At 43.0% G+C, this 21659-nt stretch overlaps 1 protein-coding gene across 5 annotated transcripts in view; it reads left to right on the top strand.

The window, feature by feature from the left end:
- ZNF618 (zinc finger protein 618) overlaps nucleotides 1-21659 on the top strand; it is a 692337-nt gene that overhangs the window by 479348 nt on the left and 191330 nt on the right. For all 5 annotated transcript variants that reach the window (XM_053696021.1, XM_053696019.1, XM_053696018.1 and 2 more), the window contains exon 8: nucleotides 16159-16248. In XM_053696021.1, coding sequence (XP_053551996.1) covers nucleotides 16159-16248 — 90 coding nt within the window. The remainder of the gene's footprint in view (nucleotides 1-16158; nucleotides 16249-21659) is intronic.

Raw genomic sequence — 21659 nt, 5'->3', positions numbered from 1 at the left:
AGATTATCCACTCTACACTACTGTGCATTTAACTCCACGCAAAGGGGTTAACACACACAGTAGAAGTACCACTTGGGACCCACTGAGCACTTCTGGTCCAGAGTGGAAACCATTGCTGATTCAATTAGCAACAATTCTACATATGAGTCATGTGACTAGCGCTGCTGATTGGATCATATTTGTTTTCACCTCAGGACCAGCAGTGCTCAGTGGGTCTTAAGTGGTATTTCTACACAAAGTAGTTCAGGGTTAAACATGTAGTTTTTTGACTATTATGGCCCTTTGATATATTTAATTATTGCCCTTTTCCATCCCCCAACCTACTCCAGATGCAGAATAAGGCACAGGCGTATGCTTGTACTGGCTTTACATGCTTTCATGCCTGCTAGAGAATCACCCACACACTCCAAATCTTTTCTGCCTGCTATGTCAAGGCCAGTATAGACTGTCTTCTGGGTCCCTGTGCTATTTCCTGGGCTGCTGAGTGTTTTACCTGCCACTCCACTTAATGCTGGGATAAGCAAAAGACAATCCTATACGTGGGCACTGGCAGGAAATAACCTTTTATAGGCTGCTGATTAGGAAACTACCTGCAGCTGGCAGGCAGGTGGAGCCAGAGAGCCAAGCAGTGCATAAGTAGAATCAGTAAACACAAATACACAGAGTCTAAACCCTCCAGTTGCTTAAGAGGGAAGGTGAGAGAACCAGTAACCAGAGATACCAGGTTCAGCTTCAAACACAGGCATGATACACATTGTATTTGGGACCATTAATCCCAGTGCATTACTACTGTATGTGAAGTAGGTTCTATTGATGTGGTAATGGGGGTTCAGTATTTTAATAACTTCAATATAAAGTATAATTTCTTAATATTGGATACTGGAGGAATGTTTCTTAAATTGCTTGCAGTCCAAATACTGTGTTTTTAAACATGATTAATAAATCAATTTTAAGCAGGCAATAAATCAGTTATGTGCTCTCTGCCATGCTTAAAAGTATAGCTTGGCAATAAATCAAGGTGCCATTGCATATAGAAAAATATCAAAGTAATTGCAGACAAGATTCACTTTTATAGTTACAGAAGGATGAGAATATTAAATGGTTTCTGTACCTCAGTAACATATGTCTTGTTCTAGTAGAGAAAAGATTTGGGCCATTAAATGTATTATAACAAAAGAACATGTGTAAGCAAATGCGTTCTGAGCCAAACAAAAGTTTAAACCTCACATTCACTCTAAGGCCCTAAGTATTAATGTGCGGACAGGCAACGTTCCTGTAGCAAACAGTATGCCATTTTCCTGGCCGGGCACACGTCTTCTCCAGCATCAGGTGGAATACTGTTGTCCCAAAATATGACAAATTGGAATCAATTGCTGAGAGGCCCAACTCAACAATAAATCCTTACTGGGACACTGCAAATTAAACACAGTAACCGAGCAGGAACTAGGGTTAAGAGAGCAATGAGACTAAACTAGGTTGCTGAACTCTATCTAGTACTTTAATCAGCACCTACAAGCTAAAGAACAAGTACTAGAACTTAAAATGAAATTGAATTCATCTATATATTAAAGTATACCTTTGTTAAAAGTTTAGTCCCTCTATCTAAACGAAGAGAAGACTTGCATAGGTGACTTCAATGCAGATCTCTCGAAAACCAAAGTAAATAAGCACTGGAGATTCAGGTAAAGGCAGCAATAATGTAAGGAGTATAGTCAAATACTAAAACTAACTGAAAGTAACTGTGCTCGGTAAGGGAATTCAAAGTCAGACAGTTTGGGTCAAAACCTCACTGGATAAAGCAGCACAAAATCATCTAACAAATGCAGAGTCCTAAAACAAGTTAAAGTAAAATACAAAGTCAGTCCAAAACAAGCAGTTAATACAGAAGTACAGTCAGGGAAAGCAAAACTCAAAACAGTATATCGAAGGAACAAACTGCCAAATTAGTCAGAAACTCAATACACAAGCACTATCATGCTGCAAACAGAGAACTTTGATAGACTAATACAATTAAGGCTTAATTGACTAATTGATCTTCTAGGCCTTGTTAAAGGTACAGTATGCCTTACTGCAGCAGGGACAGAAATCACTCTCCTAGACAAGTGCCTGTTATGACAGTTCCCGACTTGTGAACCTGCCCTCCCATTTCTACGGGGAACGGGCAGCAGATACTGTATGCAAATGCTTGTGCAATAATACACGTGAGCAGCAAACACTGTATGTCCGCTGCCTGCATGTACTACAAATGCTTGTCCAGTATCGCCCCCTGCTTATGTGAGAGCCAGGCTTGTCAGCAAACAAGTGACCGCTGCTTCACAACTTGTGGTAAGCGGGCTTGTATTAACAAGCCTGCAACACAAGGGCTTCAAAATAGAATCCGCTGCTTAGTACATGGAGTCGTAGCACTAAATTCAATAAAACCCTTTCTGTAAATCCAATATCTCGCTGAAAAAACACACCACAGCTTAGCCACTAAAAAATTGCGTAATTCATAAAGATTTGTAACCACCCCTCTTCAGAGTGAGTCCTTTTCCATTATAATCAGCGAAGCCGCATTTGTCTTGCAGTCATTAGAATGAGTTCCATTGCTGAAAATACCAGCATCACAAATCACCTTTTGAAACATTACTTAACAAATTAAAACAAGGGGGGGGGGAACACACTATATAAAACAGTCCACTCCAACATATGACAAAAGAAAGAAAACTTGAAAACAGTTCAAGAATATTTTAATAAAAGGAAAGAAAAGAAAAACGAGACAATATTCTCAGCTTTGTAAAAGTGACATGACTGTGATACAAGATACTTTATAAGACCATGCTGATGTTAGGTGAAAAATCCATTCTTTAAAGACGCCCTGGAATGCCCACATTTGGTCCCTCGTTGGCCTAGTTTCCATTGCTTTTCTAAACTGTGTAAACTGATGGTAGTCTATGCAGCAATGGAAACTAGATTGTAGTAAGCTGGGGTCAGTAATGCAAAAAATGAAATTCTCCAATATAATGTTTGCTTTAGAATACCTTTACATTTTTAAACATTTTTTGTTTATGCACTTACATTGAGATTTCTTTCTAATGACATGGTGAGTCCACGGATCATCAGTAATTTTTGTTGGGAATATCACTCCTGGCCAGCAGGAGGAGGCAAAGAGCACCACAGCAAAGCTGTTAAGTATCACTTCCCTACCCACAATTCCCAGTCATTCTCTTTGCCTGCAGTGCAAGGAGGAGGTGAATGTCTGATAAGAAGTTTTTCTTCAATCAAGATTTTCTTCTTAAATGGAAAGAGTCCACAGCTGCATTCATTACTTTTGGGAAAATAAGAACCTGGCCACCAGGAGGTGGCAAAGACAACCCAGCCCAAAGCTTAAATACTCCTCCCACTCCCCTCATCCCCCAGTCATTCTTTGCCTTTCGTCCTAGGAGGTTGGCAGAGAAGTGTCAGAATTTTTAATTTTTGTTTTTTGTCTCTTATGGAGGGTAGTACTCTTTGGCATGGGACAGGAGTTTTAAGTAGTCCTGTCAGTCTCTCAGTGAGGGCTTGGATGAAAGTTAGAGTCCGGAGATGCAGGGAGAGTCTTTCTGCAAAACCATCCCGACTCAGATTAACAGCTCCGCAAGCAATCGGCATTGTCAAACTTCGCTCCGCTGCCTGCTTTCTTCTCTCAAGTCCATGGCGGAGGCGATGCTACTATCCGTCACACTTGAAAAGCCGTGTTCCTGTTCCACGGCGTAGATTCCGGTAAGATCGTTTCATTTTACTTTATTCATCAATGTACTGTAATGTGAATGTTTTCTAGAGAGGCTACCACCTTCCGGGTCTAACTTATCATAAGGGTCTCAGTGAGTCTATTGTAGTCTCTTAGAATCAAGGGTTAATATCTCCTGGGGGGGGTTTTGAACAGGGGGTTTATAATCATGTTTGTTATGTGATTCAACCTGCTTATGTGTGATGTTTATGGGCTTGTGGTTTGGAACATTGAGGCCTTTGGAAGTGATGTGGCCTTTTGGTTGGGCACGCTTTTTTGGACTCTACGGTTCACCTTGTGTTTGGGCGTGGTCACGTTCCATTTTTCATTTCCGCATTCCCGACCGTGTGGCAAAGGAAATTTTCTAGTTTCAGAGTGCCTGGTTTCTCGGGCTCGGGGAATCAAGGGATTGCTGAGCCATTCGCCTCTGGGGGTCCTGTCCACCGAGAGGCGCGTTCCCTACCAATTCATACTTCTACACATGCAGGTGACCCAGTTTCTGATCCCTCCATGCAGGGTGGTGTGTTCCCCCCGGAGGTTGCAGCACGTTTTCGCTTCCACATATTGTTGGTGATTGTCTCCAGAGTCCAGACATTTATTTGAGAATGTGCTCGTGCCCTATTGTTCCGGGCCTTCCGCCTTGGGGAGGGCCTCTACAGTTCCCCAAGGGTGTAACTGTTCCTTAGTGTTGTGCCTTTCGTTACAGGATTGCGCGACTTTGCGTATTGCTCAGACATGTTTTTCAGTTATTGAATGACCCTATCGTTACAAGATATAGGGATTTTCAGTCCGCTAATTTGAATGGTGCTCCTCATTAGACGTGGGGATGAAGTAATTTCCTGATTGTCATTTGTTTGAGATCTTTCCCAGTTTTGAAAGTTAGGGCTCCGTTTGGCTGGTCCTGTGGGTAGGCATGTGTCTTTTTGGGCGTTAACCTCCGGGTTGCCTTATATTTTATTTATATCCGATGGGCTGTCTTTTTGTTTTTGTTTCCTTCGGGAACCTTCTGTGATTGATACTCTTTATTACTTCTTCGGAAGTTGATTTGGACATGTTAGTCCTATGTTAAAAATGTCTGTTTTCAGTTTTTTCCCCTATGAGGGAGAATTTATGCAGCTTGCCGGTTGGGACCCTAGGTGCAGGCTGGTTCTGTCGGATTCATTTGGTCTTGCGGCTGTTCAGTCACGTGGCGCTGTTCTGCTCGGCTGGTTCGGTAGAAGCGCAGAGTGCTGAGGTTATCATTGTTTTTCATGTTCAACTAAGCATTCAAGAGGACCTGTGGGTCCGTGAGGCGGGAAGGATTGTTTCAGTCCTTATAGCCTTCAGTCATAGATGGCCAGGCAGGGGAGTTTTCCGCTGCGTAACTATCTGACATCTGGTTTAATCAGAACTTAGAGTTTTCCTCCCCCATGTGGTGGAGGGTTGGAGGGCTTAATGCCCCTTATCGCAATTGAGCAGTTTGGCCTTCATTTTTAGGCCTCTGGATTTGTCCTTTTGGGCTTGATCCAACAGCTTGTTCAAGATAGCTTTCTAGCATGCGGAAGGTTTGCAGTCTGAAACCAGTTGCAACTCTTGACACCTTGCAGGTGTACGCGTAAGCTGTTTATAGTGTATCTAAATGCAGCTCTTACTCTTGATGTGTACTGTCTGTCTGAGTTATAAGAGACCTTTGGGTCTTCTTCCATTGTCTCCGGGTGATGAGATTTCCTTTTAGGAATCTGTGTTTCCGGGTGATGTTCCCTGCTGGGTAGGCTTAGTGCCTTTCTCTTCCTTGTGTCCTCTGCTTGTGCGGAGGTGATAGGGAGACTAGTCCTGCTAATAGGATTTTTTTTTACCTCGAGGTATCCCTTGGTTGTCCTGAGGCTCTGAGAAGTATCTTCATACGACTTCTAGCCTTGCTCTTTGCAGCATTGCACTTTAGCTAGGGGTGGTTCCTTCCTTTGGTCGGGACTTTCAAGTTCTTCTCGTTATCCGGATTCTCTGGATATGCATCCATACCCTTGTGTCTGGCCAGTTGGGGTGTTTAGTTCTAGGGTAAGGTTTGCTTGAACTATTAGGTGTCCGGGCCTGTTTTTCTCCCTGATACTTCCAGTTGCTGAAGCTTCGCTTGGCCCTTTTCCTAACCCAGTCTTGGGTGGTTTTGGAATCTTGGATCTCAGGGCTGATTTGGGTGTTCCTTGGTAGTGGGAACTTGGGCTATGTCCTTGCTCCATCTACTTATCCTGGTCATGGTTAGCCAGGTTTTCGGAGTATTTTTTACTCTTTGCCACAGAGTAGCCCATGTTCTCTGGTGGTTAGCCGTGTGGCTTGAGCCTTAAGGCTGGTTGGTTCATACCCAGCTGCTGGCATTGGATGTCCATTTTCTGGTGCACCTTAGGGTTGCATTCCCCTGGTCAGCTTGCCAGTGTTCCCATGGATTCCCTGCTCTGCAGGCTAATGGGTTGGCTGTGCCTCTGCTTGGCAAGCTACTTGTAGGGGGGTCCTTTTCTATGACATCTGTGTTGGGAATTTCTCTTCCCATTAGCCGGTGACTTCAGGGCTTGAGGACAGTTGTTGCCCTTCCGGCATCATCCCTTTTCGTAAGGGGATATCCTCCTCCCTATAGAGATAGAGTCCTTGCTTGGGGCTTCTCCTGGATGGGAGGCGGAAAGGTGGGATTGGTTCCCCCTGGCGGCTTGCTGGCTCCAAGCAGACTTGTGTGGCCTTTATTTGATAGATCCTTAGGTCTGTGGCCTTGTTGTCTGTCGGATTGTACTTGTACTCTGTGGGGATGGCTGTACTATCCTTACGCTCGTTCCTGTACCTGTTTCGGGATTCTTTTGTTCCCCTGTCTTGGATCCCTGAGGCTGGGTTGGTCCAGCTGGGTGTGGGTCTGCAGGTCAGGATGGCCGAGCGGTCTAAGGCACTGCATTCGGGTCGCAGTCTCCTCTGGATGTGTGAGCTTTGTTGAGTCTATCCTGTTATCTTAGTCTGCTAGGGTATAGATTTTCCTTTCAATTTGCTCCATTGATTAGAAGAGGGTTTACTCTTCCTTTGGGTTCTGAGGGTATACTCTCCTTCTTGGTGGGCCTCAATTGAGGTTTTGTGTTCCCCTTTTTAGGGACCTGTGTATAGGTCTGGCGACTTAGGATGCCTGGAGCGTGCCGTCTGTCTGGGGGTTGCTTTTGCGGTCTGTTTCTTGCTTGATTGCTTCTTCTTCCTCGCAAGTACCCCCTGTGTCGTCCTGTTATGGACTCTGTGTTCTCAAACTTGGGGTTTTTCACCTTGGTGTATTACACACTTTTTCATGGTCGAATACTTTGGTATTCTTTGGTCAGACACTGGGAGGACTTTGCCTCTTCAGTTGCATTCCGTGCTTGCAAGATGTTGGAGAGACGTCTGTTCTGTCTCTGTGCCTGGTCTTATCCCGGGTTTCGCTTGGTATAGGCGTCCTTTCCCTGTTTGGGCCCCTTTGGGTCTCTGTGAGCTGGGCTCACTTGTGGAGGTGTTCTTTTTTGTATTAGGGGACCTTTTGGTTTCCTTGGTTCTCCTTTGCCTTGTTCCCTTGGGGGTTTCGGGCTGATGTCTCCATTTGTGGAGATGAGCGGTGGGGGACCGTTTGTTGGGCGACGGTGTCTCCTGGAGGACTCTTGGCTCAGTCGAGTCAGTTTGCGGTCTCTAGTTTGGCTTCTGGACTAACTGTGAGTCAGTGTCATTTGGGCTTGTCCTCTTAAAATGTTCTCAGCTTTGGACGAAGCAGGGTTTTTTATTGGGTAGAAGTTCAGGCTGCGTGCCCTCAGTATGGGCCGCCTATTGTACCCTCCCTACTTGGCATTTAGTGTCCTCTATAGCTTGGGTATTGTTTTCACAAAAGTAATGAATGCAGCTGTGGACTCTTTCCATTTAAGAAGAAAAACATAAATTATGCTTACCTGATAATTTCCTTTTCTTCTGATGGAAAGAGTCCACAGCTCCCCACCTGTAATTTTATGTGTGGCGTCTTTGTATTCTTCTGGCACCTTTCACCCTGATATTTCTTCTTCTGTTATTTTTTCCTCTGCAGAATGACTTGGGGATGAGGGGTGTGGGAGGAGTATTTAAGCCTTGGGCTTGGTTGTCTTTGCCTCCTCCTGGTGGCCAGGTTCTTATTTTCCCAAAAGTAATGAATGCAGCTGTGGACTCTTTCCATCAGAAGAAAAGGAAATTATCAGGTAAGCAAAATTTATGTTTTTATTATTTTAAAGCAGAGCAGGTTTGTTCTGATCTTTTTTGGGGGTCTAGCCGTAGCCCACGTCAATCTCTTCAGTAGGGCAGTGGTGGCTTTTAAGCACTTGGGAACTTGTAAGGTACAATCCTCACTGCGATTTCTCAAGATTTTGCTGCCCTATTCAGAAAGTCTGAATATGCTTACTCAGATTCTTTCTTCTTCCACAGGTAAATGTGAGGTATGGGATCCTCTCAAACCAGGTGAGCTGCCCTCCTGCCGGTCAGATGGTTTTAAGGTAAGTGTCCTATTTATTTTTCTGGGAAAGGAGAATTTGTCACTTCTGCAGCTATGTGCTGCTTAAAAGGGACGTTTATTTTTACCCAGTGGAGAAGCGTTTAATATAAACAGGCAGTTTGCCACTGCACTGTGGACTGTGTTGGGGAGAATTTATGCAGGACAAGTAGGCCCCCTTAGTAAAGCTACTGAGGTGTTTGGGTGGCTGGGGTTTTTGGTTTTAAAGAGCGTTTACTGCACAACCTAGATGTGGTGCGTGCGTTGAAATTCTATTTGCAGGCGACTAAGGATTTTCGCCAGTCTTCTGCTTTGTTTGTTATTTTCTCTGGGAAACGGAAGGTTCAAAAAGCTACGGCTACTTCTGTTTCTCTGTGGCTGAGGAGTATAATTCGTTTGGCCTATAAATCTGCTGGACAACAGGCTCCTGAGAGAATCACGGCTCATTCCACAAGGGCTGTTTCTTCTTCCTGGGCCTTCAAAATTGAGATTCTGTGGAACAGATTTGCAAGGCCGCAACTTGGTCCTCTCTTCACACTTTTTCAAAATTCTATAAATTTGATACTTTTGTCTTGGCTGAGGCTTCTTTTGGGAGAAAGGTTCTTCAAACAGTGGTGCCTTCTGTTTAGGTGTCCTCTGGCTTGGGTATTGGTTCCCAACAGTAATTACTGATGATCCATGGACTCACCGTGTCATTAGAAAGAAAACAAAATTTATGCTTACCTGATAAATGTATTTATTTCTTGACACGGTCAGTCCACGGCCCGCCCTGGTTTTTCAAACAGTTTTTTGTTGTGTAAACCTCAGGCACCTCTGCACCTTGTGTTTCTTCTTTTCTTTCCTTTGGTCGAATGACTGGGGGTTGAGGGAAGGGAAGTGATACTTGACAGCTTTGCTGTGTTGCTCTTTGCCTTCTCCTGCTGGCCAAGAGTGATATTCACAACAGTAATTACTGATGGTCCGTGGACTCACCGTGTCAAGAAATAAATAAATTTATCAGGTAAGCATAAATGTTGTTTTTCCAGCTCTTCCTTAGTAAATATTAAATTAGTAATGAGAAATCCTATAATTAAATACATGCAGACTAATTACTTTTTTTAAATCAGCGGCATTAGCATTAGACTATCCTCACAATGTCACCATTCCACCTATATACAAACATCCTGGGGTAGATTTATTAAGCAACGGATGCTGCAGTCTACCACCGAAATTTCAGACGAGAAAGACCGCTGCTCCTTAACTCATTCGCCACCTCTAAAGGTGGCGGACAGCAATCATCCTGATAAGATACGATCAGGATGATTGACACCCCCTGCTAGCGGCCGCAAATGTGCAGGGGGCAAAATTGCACAAGCATTTCACTAGATGCAGGGCAGACATGATTCGCTATAGCGAATCATGTCCGTCCGGGTAAGATAAATCTACCCCCCCATCTCCTTTTTGCGTGTTTTGCCAATAATTTGATAAAAGAGAAGCATTTACAATGTCAGATTTTAAACGTGTCCACATAAATTTGCCCTATGCTAAAACCTAGGTTTGCAACATGGGTTATAAAATATAAAATAAAAAGCCGGAAAAAAATCTTTACAATCAAAATTTACTATAGAAGTGTTGTACACAGAATGAGGATCAGGATGTTGTAGCTCAGCTAATTTTGCTATTATCGCAGGTTGTGATTAATATTCAACATTTAGCAAACACTGAGCTTGGACATTTGAGTTTGGATATTTGCCCAAGCAGTGTAATTGTGGCATCTTCCATTGCAATATTCCATGTACAACTTTTCAGTAGGAAAATGTTCCAGGCTTTCCAAAGTATTTCTTGTGTATTTTGTCTAGAAAACTAATTTCTCCAACATAGGTGTGTCCGGTCCACGGCGTCATCCTTACTTGTGGGATATTCTCTTCCCCAACAGGAAATGGCAAAGAGCCCAGCAAAGCTGGTCACATGATCCCTCCTAGGCTCCGCCTTCCCCAGTCATTCTCTTTGCCGTTGTACAGGCAACATCTCCACGGAGATGGCTTAGAGTTTTTTGGTGTTTAAATGTAGTTTTTATTCTTCAATCAAGAGTTTGTTATTTTAAAATAGTGCTGGTATGTACTATTTACTCTGAAACAGAAAAGAGATGAAGATTTCTGTTTGTAAGAGGAAAATGATTTTAGCAACCGTTACTAAAATCGATGGCTGTTTCCACACAGGACTGTTGAGAGGAATTAACTTCAGTTGGGGGAAACAGTGAGCAGACTTTTGCTGCTTGAGGTATGACACATTTCTAACAAGACTAGGTAATGCTGGAAGCTGTCATTTTCCCTATGGGATCCGGTAAGCCATTTTTATTACATAAGAATAAAGGGCTTCACAAGGGCTTTTAAGACTGGTAGACATTTTCTGGGCTAAAACGAATATAAGCATTTTTAATACTTCATAGCTTTGAGGAGTTATTTTATTCTTGGGAATTATGTAAAATAACCGGCAGGCACTGTATTGGACACCTTTTTCTAATGGGGCTTTCCCTAATCATAGGCAGAGCCTCATTTTCGCGCCTCTATTGCGCAGTTGTTTTTGGGAAGCAAGACATGCAGATGCATGTGTGAGGAGCTCAGATACATAGAAAAGGCTTTCTGAAGGCGTCATTTGGTATCGTATTCCCCTTTGGGCTTGGTTGGGTCTCAGCAAAGCAGATACCAGGGACTGTATAGGGGTTAAATATAAAAACGGCTCCGGTTCCGTTATTTTAAGAGTTAAAGCTTTCAAATTTGGTGTGCAATACTTTTAAGCTTTTAAGACACTGTGGTGAAATTTTGGTGAAATTTGAACAATTCCTTCATACTTTTTCACATTTGCAGTAATAAAGTGTGTTCAGTTTAAAATTTAAAGTGACAGTAACGGTTTTATTTTAAAACGTTTTTTGTACTTTATCAAGTTTATGCCTGTTTAACATGTCTGAACTATCAGATAGACTGTGTTCTGTATGTGGGGAAGCCAAGGTTCTTTCTCATTTAAATAGATGTGATTTATGTGACACAAAATTTAGAAAAAATGATGCCCAAGATGATTCCTCAAGTGAGGGGAGTAAGCATGGTACTGCATCATCCCCTCCTTCGTCTACGCCAGTCTTGCCCACACAGGAGGCCCCTAGTACATCTAGTGCGCCAATACTCCTTACTATGCAATAATTAACGGCTGTAATGGATAATTCTATCAAAAACATTTTAGCCAAAATGCCCACTTATCAGCGAAAGCGCGACTGCTCTGTTTTAGAAAATACTGAAGAGCATGAGGACGCTGATGATATTGGTTCTGAAGTGCCCCTACACCAGTCTGAGGGGGCCAGGGAGGTTTTGTCTGAGGGAGAAATTTCAGATTCAGGGAAAATTTCTCAACAAGCTGAACCTGATGTGATTACATTCAAATTTAAATTGGAACATCTCCGCGCTCTGCTTAAGGAGGTGTTATCTACTCTGGATGATTGTGAGAATCTGGTCATTCCAGAGAAATTATGTAAGATGGACAAGTTCCTAGAGGTCCCGGGGCCCCCCGAAGCTTTTCCTATACCCAAGCGGGTGGCGGACATTGTAAACAAAGAATGGGAAAGGCCCGGCATACCTTTCGTCCCTCCCCCTATATTTAAGAAATTGTTTCCTATGGTCGACCCCAGAAAGGACTTATGGCAGACAGTCCCCAAGGTCGAGGGGGCGGTTTCTACTCTAAACAAACGCACCACTATCCCCATAGAAGATAGTTGTGCTTTCAAAGATCCTATGGATAAAAAATTAGAGGGTTTGCTTAAAAAGATGTTTGTTCAGCAAGGTTACCTTCTACAACCAATTTCATGCATTGTTCCTGTCACTACAGCAGCGTGTTTCTGGTTCGATGAACTAGAAAAGGCACTCAATAAAGATTCTTCTTATGAGGAGATTTTGGACAGAATTCATGCTCTCAAATTGGCTAACTCTTTTACTTTAGACGCCACTTTGCAATTGGCTAGATTAGCGGCGAAAAATTCTGGGTTTGCTATTGTGGCGCGCAGAGCGCTTTGGCTAAAATCTTGGTCAGCTGATGCGTCTTCCAAGAACAAATTGCTTAACATTCCTTTCAAGGGGAAAACGCTGTTTGGCCCTGACTTGAAAGAGATTATTTCTGATATCACTGGGGGCAAGGGCCACGCCCTTCCTCAGGATAGGTCTTTCAAGGCTAAGAATAAACCAAATTTTCGTCCCTTTCGCAGAAACGGACCAGCCCCAAGTGCTACATCCTCTAAGCAAGAGGGTAATACTTCTCAAGCCAAGCCAGCCTGGAGGCCAATGCAAGGCTGGAACAAAGGTAAGCAGGCCAAGAAACCTGCCACTGCTACCAAGACAGCATGAGATGTTGGCCCCCGATCCAGGACCGGATCTGGTGGGGGGCAGACTCTCTCTCTTCGCTCAGGCTTGGGCAAGAGATGTTCTGGATCCTTGGGCGCTGGAAATAGTCTCCCAAGGTTATCTTCTGGAATTCAAGGGGCTTCCCCCAAGGGGGAGGTTCCACAGGTCTCAATTGTCTTCAGACCACATAAAAAGACAGGCATTCTTACATTGTGTAGAAGACCTGTTAAAAATGGGAGTGATTCATCCTGTTCCATTAGGAGAACAAGGGATGGGGTTCTACTCCAATCTGTTCATAGTTCCCAAAAAAGAGGGAACATTCAGACCAATCTTAGATCTCAAGATCCTAAACAAGTTTCTCAAGGTTCCATCGTTCAAAATGGAAACCATTCGAACAATTCTTCCTTCCATCCAGGAAGGTCAATTCATGACCACGGTGGATTTAAAGGATGCGTATCTACATATTCCTATCCACAAGGAACATCATCGGTTCCTAAGGTTCGCCTTTCTGGACAAGCATTACCAGTTTGTGGCACTTCCATTCGGATTAGCCACTGCTCCAAGAATTTTCACAAAGGTACTGGGGTCCCTTCTAGCGGTGCTACGACCAAGGGGCATTGCAGTAGTACCTTACTTGGACGACATTCTGATTCAAGCGTCGTCCCTTCCACAAGCAAAGGCTCATACGGACATTGTCCTGGCCTTTCTCAGATCTCACGGGTGGAAAGTGAACGTAGAAAAAAGTTCTCTATCTCCGTCAACAAGAGTTCCCTTCTTGGGAACAATAATAGACTCCTTAGAAATGAGGATTTTTCTGACAGAGGCCAGAAAATCAAAACTTCTAAACTCTTGTCAAGTACTTCATTCTGTTCCTCTTCCTTCCATAGCGCAGTGCATGGAAGTAATAGGTTTGATGGTCGCGGCAATGGACATAGTTCCTTTTGCGCGGATTCATCTGAGACCATTACAACTGTGCATGCTCAGTCAGTGGAATGGGGATTATACAGACTTGTCTCCGACGATACAAGTAGATCAGAGGACCAGAGATTCACTCCGTTGGTGGCTGTCCCTGGACAACCTGTCACAGGGGATGAGCTTCCGCAGACCAGAGTGGGTCATTGTCACGACCGACACCAGTCTGGTGGGCTGGGGCGCGGTCTGGGGACTCCTGAAAGCTCAGGGTCTTTGGTCTCGGGAAGAATCTCTTCTCCCGATAAATATTCTGGAACTGAGAGCGATATTCAATGCTCTCAAGGCTTGGCCTCAGCTAGCAAAGGCCAAGTTCATACGGTTTCAATCGGACAACATGACGACTGTTGCGTATATCAACCATCAAGGGGGAACAAGGAGTTCCCTGGCGATGGAAGAAGTGACCAAAATCATTCAATGGGCGGAGACTCACTCCTGCCACTTGTCTGCAATCCACATCCCAGGAGTGGAAAATTGGGAAGCGGATTTTCTGAGTCGTCAGACATTTCATCCGGGGGAGTGGGAACTCCATCCGGAAATCTTTGCCCAAATTACTCAGTTGTGGGGCATTCCAGACATGGATCTGATGGCCTCTCGTCAGGACTTCAAGGTTCCTTGCTACGGGTCCAGATCCAGGGATCCCAAGGCGACTCTAGTAGATGCACTAGTAGCACCTTGGACCTTCAACCTAGCTTATGTATTCCCACCGTTTCCTCTCATCCCCAGGCTGGTAGCCAGGATCAATCAGGAGAGGGCATCGGTGATCTTGATAGCTCCTGCGTGGCCACGCAGGACTTGGTATGCAGACCTGGTGAATATGTCATCGGCTCCACCATGGAAGCTACCTTTGAGACGGGACCTTCTTGTTCAAGGTCCGTTCGAACATCCGAATCTGGTCTCACTCCAACTGACTGCTTGGAGATTGAACGCTTGATTTTATCAAAGCGAGGGTTCTCAGATTCTGTCATTGATACTCTTGTTCAGGCCAGAAAGCCTGTAACTAGAAAAATCTACCATAAAATATGGAAAAAATATATCTGTTGGTGTGAATCTAAAGGATTCCCTTGGGACAAGATAAAAATTCCTAAGATTCTATCCTTTCTTCAAGAAGGTTTGGAGAAAGGATTATCTGCAAGTTCTTTGAAGGGACAGATTTCTGCTTTGTCTGTGTTACTTCACAAAAAGCTGGCGGCTGTGCCAGATGTTCAAGCTTTTGTTCAGGCTCTGGTTAGAATCAAGCCTGTTTACAAACCTTTGACTCCTCCTTGGAGTCTCAATTTAGTTCTTTCAGTTCTTCAGGGGGTTCCGTTTGAACCCTTACATTCCGTTGATATTAAGTTATTATCTTGGAAAGTTTTGTTTTTGGTTGCAATTTCTTCTGCTAGAAGAGTTTCAGAGTTATCTGCTCTGCAGTGTTCTCCTCCTTATCTGGTGTTCCATGCAGATAAGGTGGTTTTGCGTACTAAACCTGGTTTTCTTCCGAAAGTTGTTTCTAACAAAAACATTAACCAGGAGATAGTCGTGCCTTCTTTGTGTCCGAATCCAGTTTCAAAGAAGGAACGTTTGTTGCACAATTTGGATGTAGTTCGTGCTCTAAAATTCTATTTAGATGCTACAAAAGATTTTAGACAAACATCTTCCTTGTTTGTTGTTTATTCTGGTAAAAGGAGAGGTCAAAAAGCAACTTCTACTTCTCTCTCTTTTTGGCTTAAAAGCATCATCAGATTGGCTTACGAGACTGCCGGACGGCAGCCTCCTGAAAGAATCACAGCTCATTCCACTAGGGCCGTGGCTTCCACATGGGCCTTCAAGAACGAGGCTTCTGTTGATCAGATATGTAAGGCAGCGACTTGGTCTTCACTGCACACTTTTACTAAATTTTACAAATTTGATACTTTTGCTTCTTCTGAGGCTATTTTTGGGAGAAAGGTTTTGCAAGCCGTGGTGCCTTCCATCTAGGTGACCTGATTTGCTCCCTCCCTTCATCCGTGTCCTAAAGCTTTGGTATTGGTTCCCACAAGTAAGGATGACGCCGTGGACCGGACACACCTATGTTGGAGAAAACAGAATTTATGTTTACCTGATAAATTACTTTCTCCAACGGTGTGTCCGGTCCACGGCCCGCCCTGGTTTTTTAATCAGGTCTGATAATTTATTTTCTTTAACTACAGTCACCACGGTATCATATGATTTCTCCTATGCAAATATTCCTCCTTTACGTCGGTCGAATGACTGGGGAAGGCGGAGCCTAGGAGGGATCATGTGACCAGCTTTGCTGGGCTCTTTGCCATTTCCTGTTGGGGAAGAAAATATCCCACAAGTAAGGATGACGCCGTGGACCGGACACACCGTTGGAGAAAGTAATTTATCAGGTAAACATAAATTCTGTTTTTCTTTACTGTCCTACTAATCTCTCATGAATGTGTCTGAGTTTTATTTATGTCTATTGTTCAGGAAAAGCAAAATAACGACTCTTTGCAGTTTGCTTTCCAGTATACTCATTAACATGTTAGTGAACTATATCTGAGATCTATTTGCATGTGCAGAACCAAAGGGCTATTTAAATCTGCTTTGCTTTCTCTTATTCTTTACTTCCTCAGAAACTGGCAATTATACGTGTGAATTCTGCGGCAAACAGTATAAATATTACACTCCGTACCAGGAGCATGTAGCTCTGCATGCACCGCTCAGTAAGTATAATCAGTAACTTTTGCAAGGTTATGATACAACTGCTTGATAAATCTGGTCACATGATGCCATTGTAGATGTAATGCAAGATCATGAATATTTAAATATACAATAAATGCAAAATTCAGTCTCCCCAATGACTTTACTTAAAGGACCACTCAATGCAGTAGAATTGCATATTTATCAAGTGCATAATAAAAAGACAATGATTTAACACCTACTCTGAATTTCAAATAAGCAGTAGATTGTTTTTTTCTGACAAATTTATTTTTTCTCCCATTTTCTGGGTCCCTGTATCATGTGACAGACATCAGCCAATCACAGACTAGCATACATATACCCTGTGAGCTTGCGCACATGCTCAGTAGGATTTTGTTCCCCAGAAAGTGTCAATATAAAAAGACTGTGCAAAATTTGATAATGGAAGTAAATTGGAAAGTGCCTTATAACTGCTGCTCTATCTGAATCATAAGTTTATTTTGACTTGAGTGTCCCTTTAATGAAAATATAACACATTTGCTGTATTTCTTCTTTTTTTTTCTTAACGGGACAGTCGACACCAGAATTGTTATTGTTTAAAAAGATAGATAATCCCTTTATTACCCATTTCCCAGTTTTGCATAACTAACACAGTTATAATAATATACTTTTAACCTCTGTGATTATCTTGTATCTAAGCCCCTGCAAACTGCCCCTTTTTTCAGTTCTTTTGACAGACTTGCAGTCTAGCCAATCAGTGCCTGCTCCCAGATAACTTCTCGTGCACGAGCACAGTGTTATCTATATGAAATATGTGAACTAACACCCTCTAGTGGTGAAAAACTGTTAAAATGCAATCTGAAAGAGGTGGGCTTCAAGGTCTAAGAAATTAGCATATGAACCTCCTAGGTTAAGCTTTCAACTAAAAATACCAAGAGAACAAAGCAAAATTGGTGATAAAAGTAAATTGGAAAAGTGTTTAAAATTACATGCTCTATCTGAATCATGAAAGTTTATTTTGGCCTAGACTGTCCCTTTAAGCTGTAAAATACATCTTACACATACAGCCCTCTTGGTCATATATAACCTTAAAAGGACACTAAAGGCATAATTAAACTTTCATATAGAGGATACAATTTAAAAAGAAACAACTTTCTAATTGAATTCCATTATCAAATTAACAATATTTCTCCAACATTGGTGTGTCCGGTCCACGGCGTCATCCATAACTTGTGGGAATATTCTCTTCCCCTACAGGAAATGGCAAAGAGCACAGCAAAAGCTGTCCATATAGTCCCTCCTAGGCTCCGCCCACCCCAGTCATTCTCTTTGCCGCTGAACAAGCAGCATCTCCACGGAGATGGTGAAGAGTATGTGGTGTTTAGTTGTAGTTTTTTATTCTACTATCAAGAGTTTGTTATTTTAAAATAGTGCTGGTATGTACTATTTACTCTGAAACTGAAAAGGATGAAGAGTTCTGTTTGTGAGAGGAGTATGATTTTAGCAGCAGTAACTAAAATTGTTTGCTGTTCCCACATAGGACTGTTGAGATGAGATAACTTCAGTTGGGGGGAACAGTTGGCAGACTTTTCTGCTTAAGGTATGACTAGCCATATTTCTAACAAGACTGTGTAATGCTGGAAGGCTGTCATTTTCCCCTCATGGGGACCGGTAAGCCATTTTCTTAGTCTCAAACAGAATAAAGGGCTTAAAGGGACAGTATACTGTAAAATAGTTTTTCCCTTAATGTGTTAACAATTGCTTTTTTTACCAATTGCAGAGTAAAAAATGTATGAAAATTAGCTTTTTAAGATTTATTTCTGTATATTAAAGCTCTGATTTTGTGTTTTGAAGCCACAGCCTAATAAAATAGGTTGAGCTTGTAGGTATAATCAGATCTCATTACTGTATCACATTGTGCACATATACCTGCTTCTCTATCTTATATCTGTCCTTAAAACAATCACCAATACTTTGAGAGAACAATGGAAAATCAACATTGTATTACCTTATCTCTGCTTTATCACACTGAGAGTGTAATTTCTTTTGCTGGCTGTGTTTACAAAGCTTATCTATAGCTGGTACGCGCGGCCACAAACTTTCAGAATAGGTGGGGATACCACATGCTAAATTAACAATTTCAAATGCCAATATAAGGGTAAAGGAGCTACTTTTAAACAATTTAATACACTCCAGCAGGTAAAGTGGATCATTGGGAACAAATTAAAGGGTAGAATTTTTTTGAGTAAACTGTCCCTTTAATATGGGCTATAAAGCTGGTAGACACTTTTATGGGCTAGATCGATTTTTTGGGCATTTTATACAGTTTGATGTTGAAATTCACACTTTATAACTTTGGGGAACGTTTTTTTACGTCAGGCACTGGTTTAGACACCTTCCCAGTCAGGAGGGCCTTCTCTGTAGTAGGCAGAGCCTAATTTTCGCTCCATTACTGCGCAGTTACTTTTGAGAACAGCTGCATGTGTATGGGTCTGGAAGTAGTTGAAAAGGTTCCTAGAAGGCTTCATTTGGTATCGTATACCCCCTGGGTTTGGTAAAGTCGCAGCAAAGGCTGGAGCTGGGACTGTAGAGGGGTTAAAACTGTAAACGGCTCCGGTTTCCTCATTTTAAGGTGAAAATTTGGTTAAAATTGAACAATTCCTTCATAGTTTTTCACATATTCAGTAAAAAGTGTGCCCTGTTTAAAATTTAAAGAGACAGTAACAGTTTTGATTTAAAACGGTTTTTGTACTTTATTGACAAGTTTAAGCCTGTTTAACATGTCTGTGCCTTCAGATAGACTATGTTCTGTATGTATGGAAGCCAATGTGTCTCCCCCTTCAAATATGTGTGATAATTGTGCCATAGCGTCCAAACAAAGTAAGGACAGTACTGCCACAGATAGTAAAGTTGCCCAAGATGATTCATCAGATGAAGGGAGTAGACATAGTTCTACATCATCTCCTTCTGTGTCTACACCAGTTTTGCCCACGCAGGAGACCCCTAGTACTTCAAGCGCGCCAATGCTTGTTACTATGCAACAATTGACGACAGTAATGGATAACTCCATAGCAAATATTTTATCCAAAATGCCTGCATTTCAGAGAAAGCGCAATTGCTCTGTTTTAAACACTGTAGAGCAGGAGGGCGCTGATGATAATTGCTCTGTCATACCCTCACATCAATCTGAAGTGGCCATGAGGGAGGTTTTGTCAGATGGGGAAATTTCTGATTCAGGTAGAATTTCTCAACAGGCAGAACCTGATGTTGTGACATTTAAATTTAAATTAGAGCATCTCCGCGCACTGCTTAAGGAGGTGCTATCTACTCTGGATGATTGTGACAACCTGGTCATTCCAGAAAAATTGTGCAAGATGGACAAGTTCCTAGAGGTTCCGATGCACCCCGACGCTTTTCCAATACCCAAGCGGGTGGCGGACATAGTGAATAAGGAGTGGGAGAAGCCCGGCATACCTTTTGTCCCCCCTCCTATATTTAAGAAATTATTTCCTATGGTCGACCCCAGAAAGGACTTATGGCAGACAGTCCCTAAGGTTGAGGGGGCAGTTTCTACACTAGCCAAGCGCACTACTATTCCTATCGAGGATAATTGTGCTTTCAAAGATCCTATGGATAAAAAATTGGAGGGTTTGCTTAAAAAGATTTTTGTACAGCAAGGTTACCTCCTGCAACCTATTTCGTGCATTATTCCTGTCACTACAGCAGCTTGGTTCTGGTTCGAGGAATTAGAAAAGTCGCTCAATAGAGAAACTCCGTATGAGGAGGTTATGGACAGAATTCATGCACTTAAGTTAGCTAATTCCTTTATTTTAGATGCCGCTTTGCAGTTAGCTAGATTAGCGGCGAAAAATTCAGGGTTTGCAATTGTGGCGCGCAGAGCGCTCTGGCTAAAGTCTTGGTCAGCGGATGTATCTTCCAAGACAAAATTGCTTAATATCCCTTTCAAGGGTAAAACCCTTTTTGGGCCAGAATTGAAAGAGATTATTTCAGACATCACTGGGGGTAAGGGCCATGCCCTCCCGCAAGATAGGCCTTTCAAGGCCAAGAATAAGTCTAATTTTCGTTCCTTTCGCAATTTCAGGAACAGACCGGCCTCCAACTCTGCAGCCTCTAGACAAGAGGGTAATGCTTTGCAAACCAAACCAGCTTGGAAACCGATGCAAGGCTGGAACAAGGGTAAGCAGGCCAAGAAGCCTGCTGCTGCTACCAAAACAGCATGAAGGAGTAGCCCCCGATCCGGGACCTGATCTAGTAGGGGGCAGACTCTCTCCGCTCAGGCTTGGGCAAGAGATGTTCAGGATCCCTGGGCACTAGAAATAGTTTCTCAGGGTTATCTTCTGGAATTCAAGGAACTACCCCCAAAGGGAAGGTTCCACATGTCTCACTTATCTTCAAACCAAATAAAGAGACAGGCATTCTTACCTTGTGTAGAAGACCTGTTAAAAATGGGAGTGATACACCCAGTTCCAACTGTGGAAGAAGGACTGGAGTTTTACTCAAATCTGTTTGTAGTTCCCAAAAAAGAGGGAACCTTCAGACCAATTCTGGATTTTGAAGATTCTAAACAAATTTCTCAGAGTGCCATCGTTCAAAATGGAAACTATTCGAACGATTTTACCTACAATCCAGGAGGGTCAATTTATGACTACCGTGGATCTAAAGGATGCGTATCTACATATTCCTATCCACAAAGATCATCATCAGTTCCTAAGGTTCGCCTTTCTGGACAAACATTACCAGTTTGTGGCTCTCCCATTCGGGCTAGCCACTGCTCCAAGGATTTTCACAAAGGTACTCGGGTCCCTTCTAGCAGTTCTAAGACCAAGGGGCATTGCAGTGGCACCTTACTTGGACGACATTCTGATACAAGCGTCGTCTCTTTCAAAGGCAAAGGCTCACACAGACATCGTTCTGGCCTTTCTCAGATCTCACAGGTGGAAGGTGAACATAGAAAAAAGTTCCCTGTCTCCGTCGACAAGAGTTCCTTTCTTGGGGACAATAATAGATTCTTTAGAAATGAAGATTTTCCTGACAGATGTCAGAAAGTCAAAACGAAAGTCAAAACTTCTAAACGCTTGTCAAGTTCTTCACTCTGTTCCACAACCTTCCATAGCTCAGTGCATGGAAGTAGTAGGGTTGATGGTTGCAGCAATGGACATAGTTCCTTTTGCGCGAATTCATCTAAGACCATTACAACTGTGCATGCTGAAACAGTGGAATGGGGACTATACAGACTTGTCTCCAGTGATTCAAGTAGATCAGAAGACCAGAGACTCACTCCGTTGGTGGCTAACCCAGGATCACCTGTCCCAGGGAATGATCTTCCGCAGACCAGAGTGGGTCATCGTCACGACCGACGCCAGTCTAGTGGGCTGGGGCGCGGTCTGGGATTCCCTGAAAGCTCAGGGTCTAT

The sequence above is a fragment of the Bombina bombina genome, chromosome 12 (genome assembly GCF_027579735.1).
Source record: "Bombina bombina isolate aBomBom1 chromosome 12, aBomBom1.pri, whole genome shotgun sequence".
In the NCBI taxonomy this organism is placed as follows: domain Eukaryota; kingdom Metazoa; phylum Chordata; class Amphibia; order Anura; family Bombinatoridae; genus Bombina; species Bombina bombina.
The sequence above is the reverse complement of the archived record's forward strand: the minus strand, read 5'-3'. Positions and strand labels throughout refer to the sequence as shown.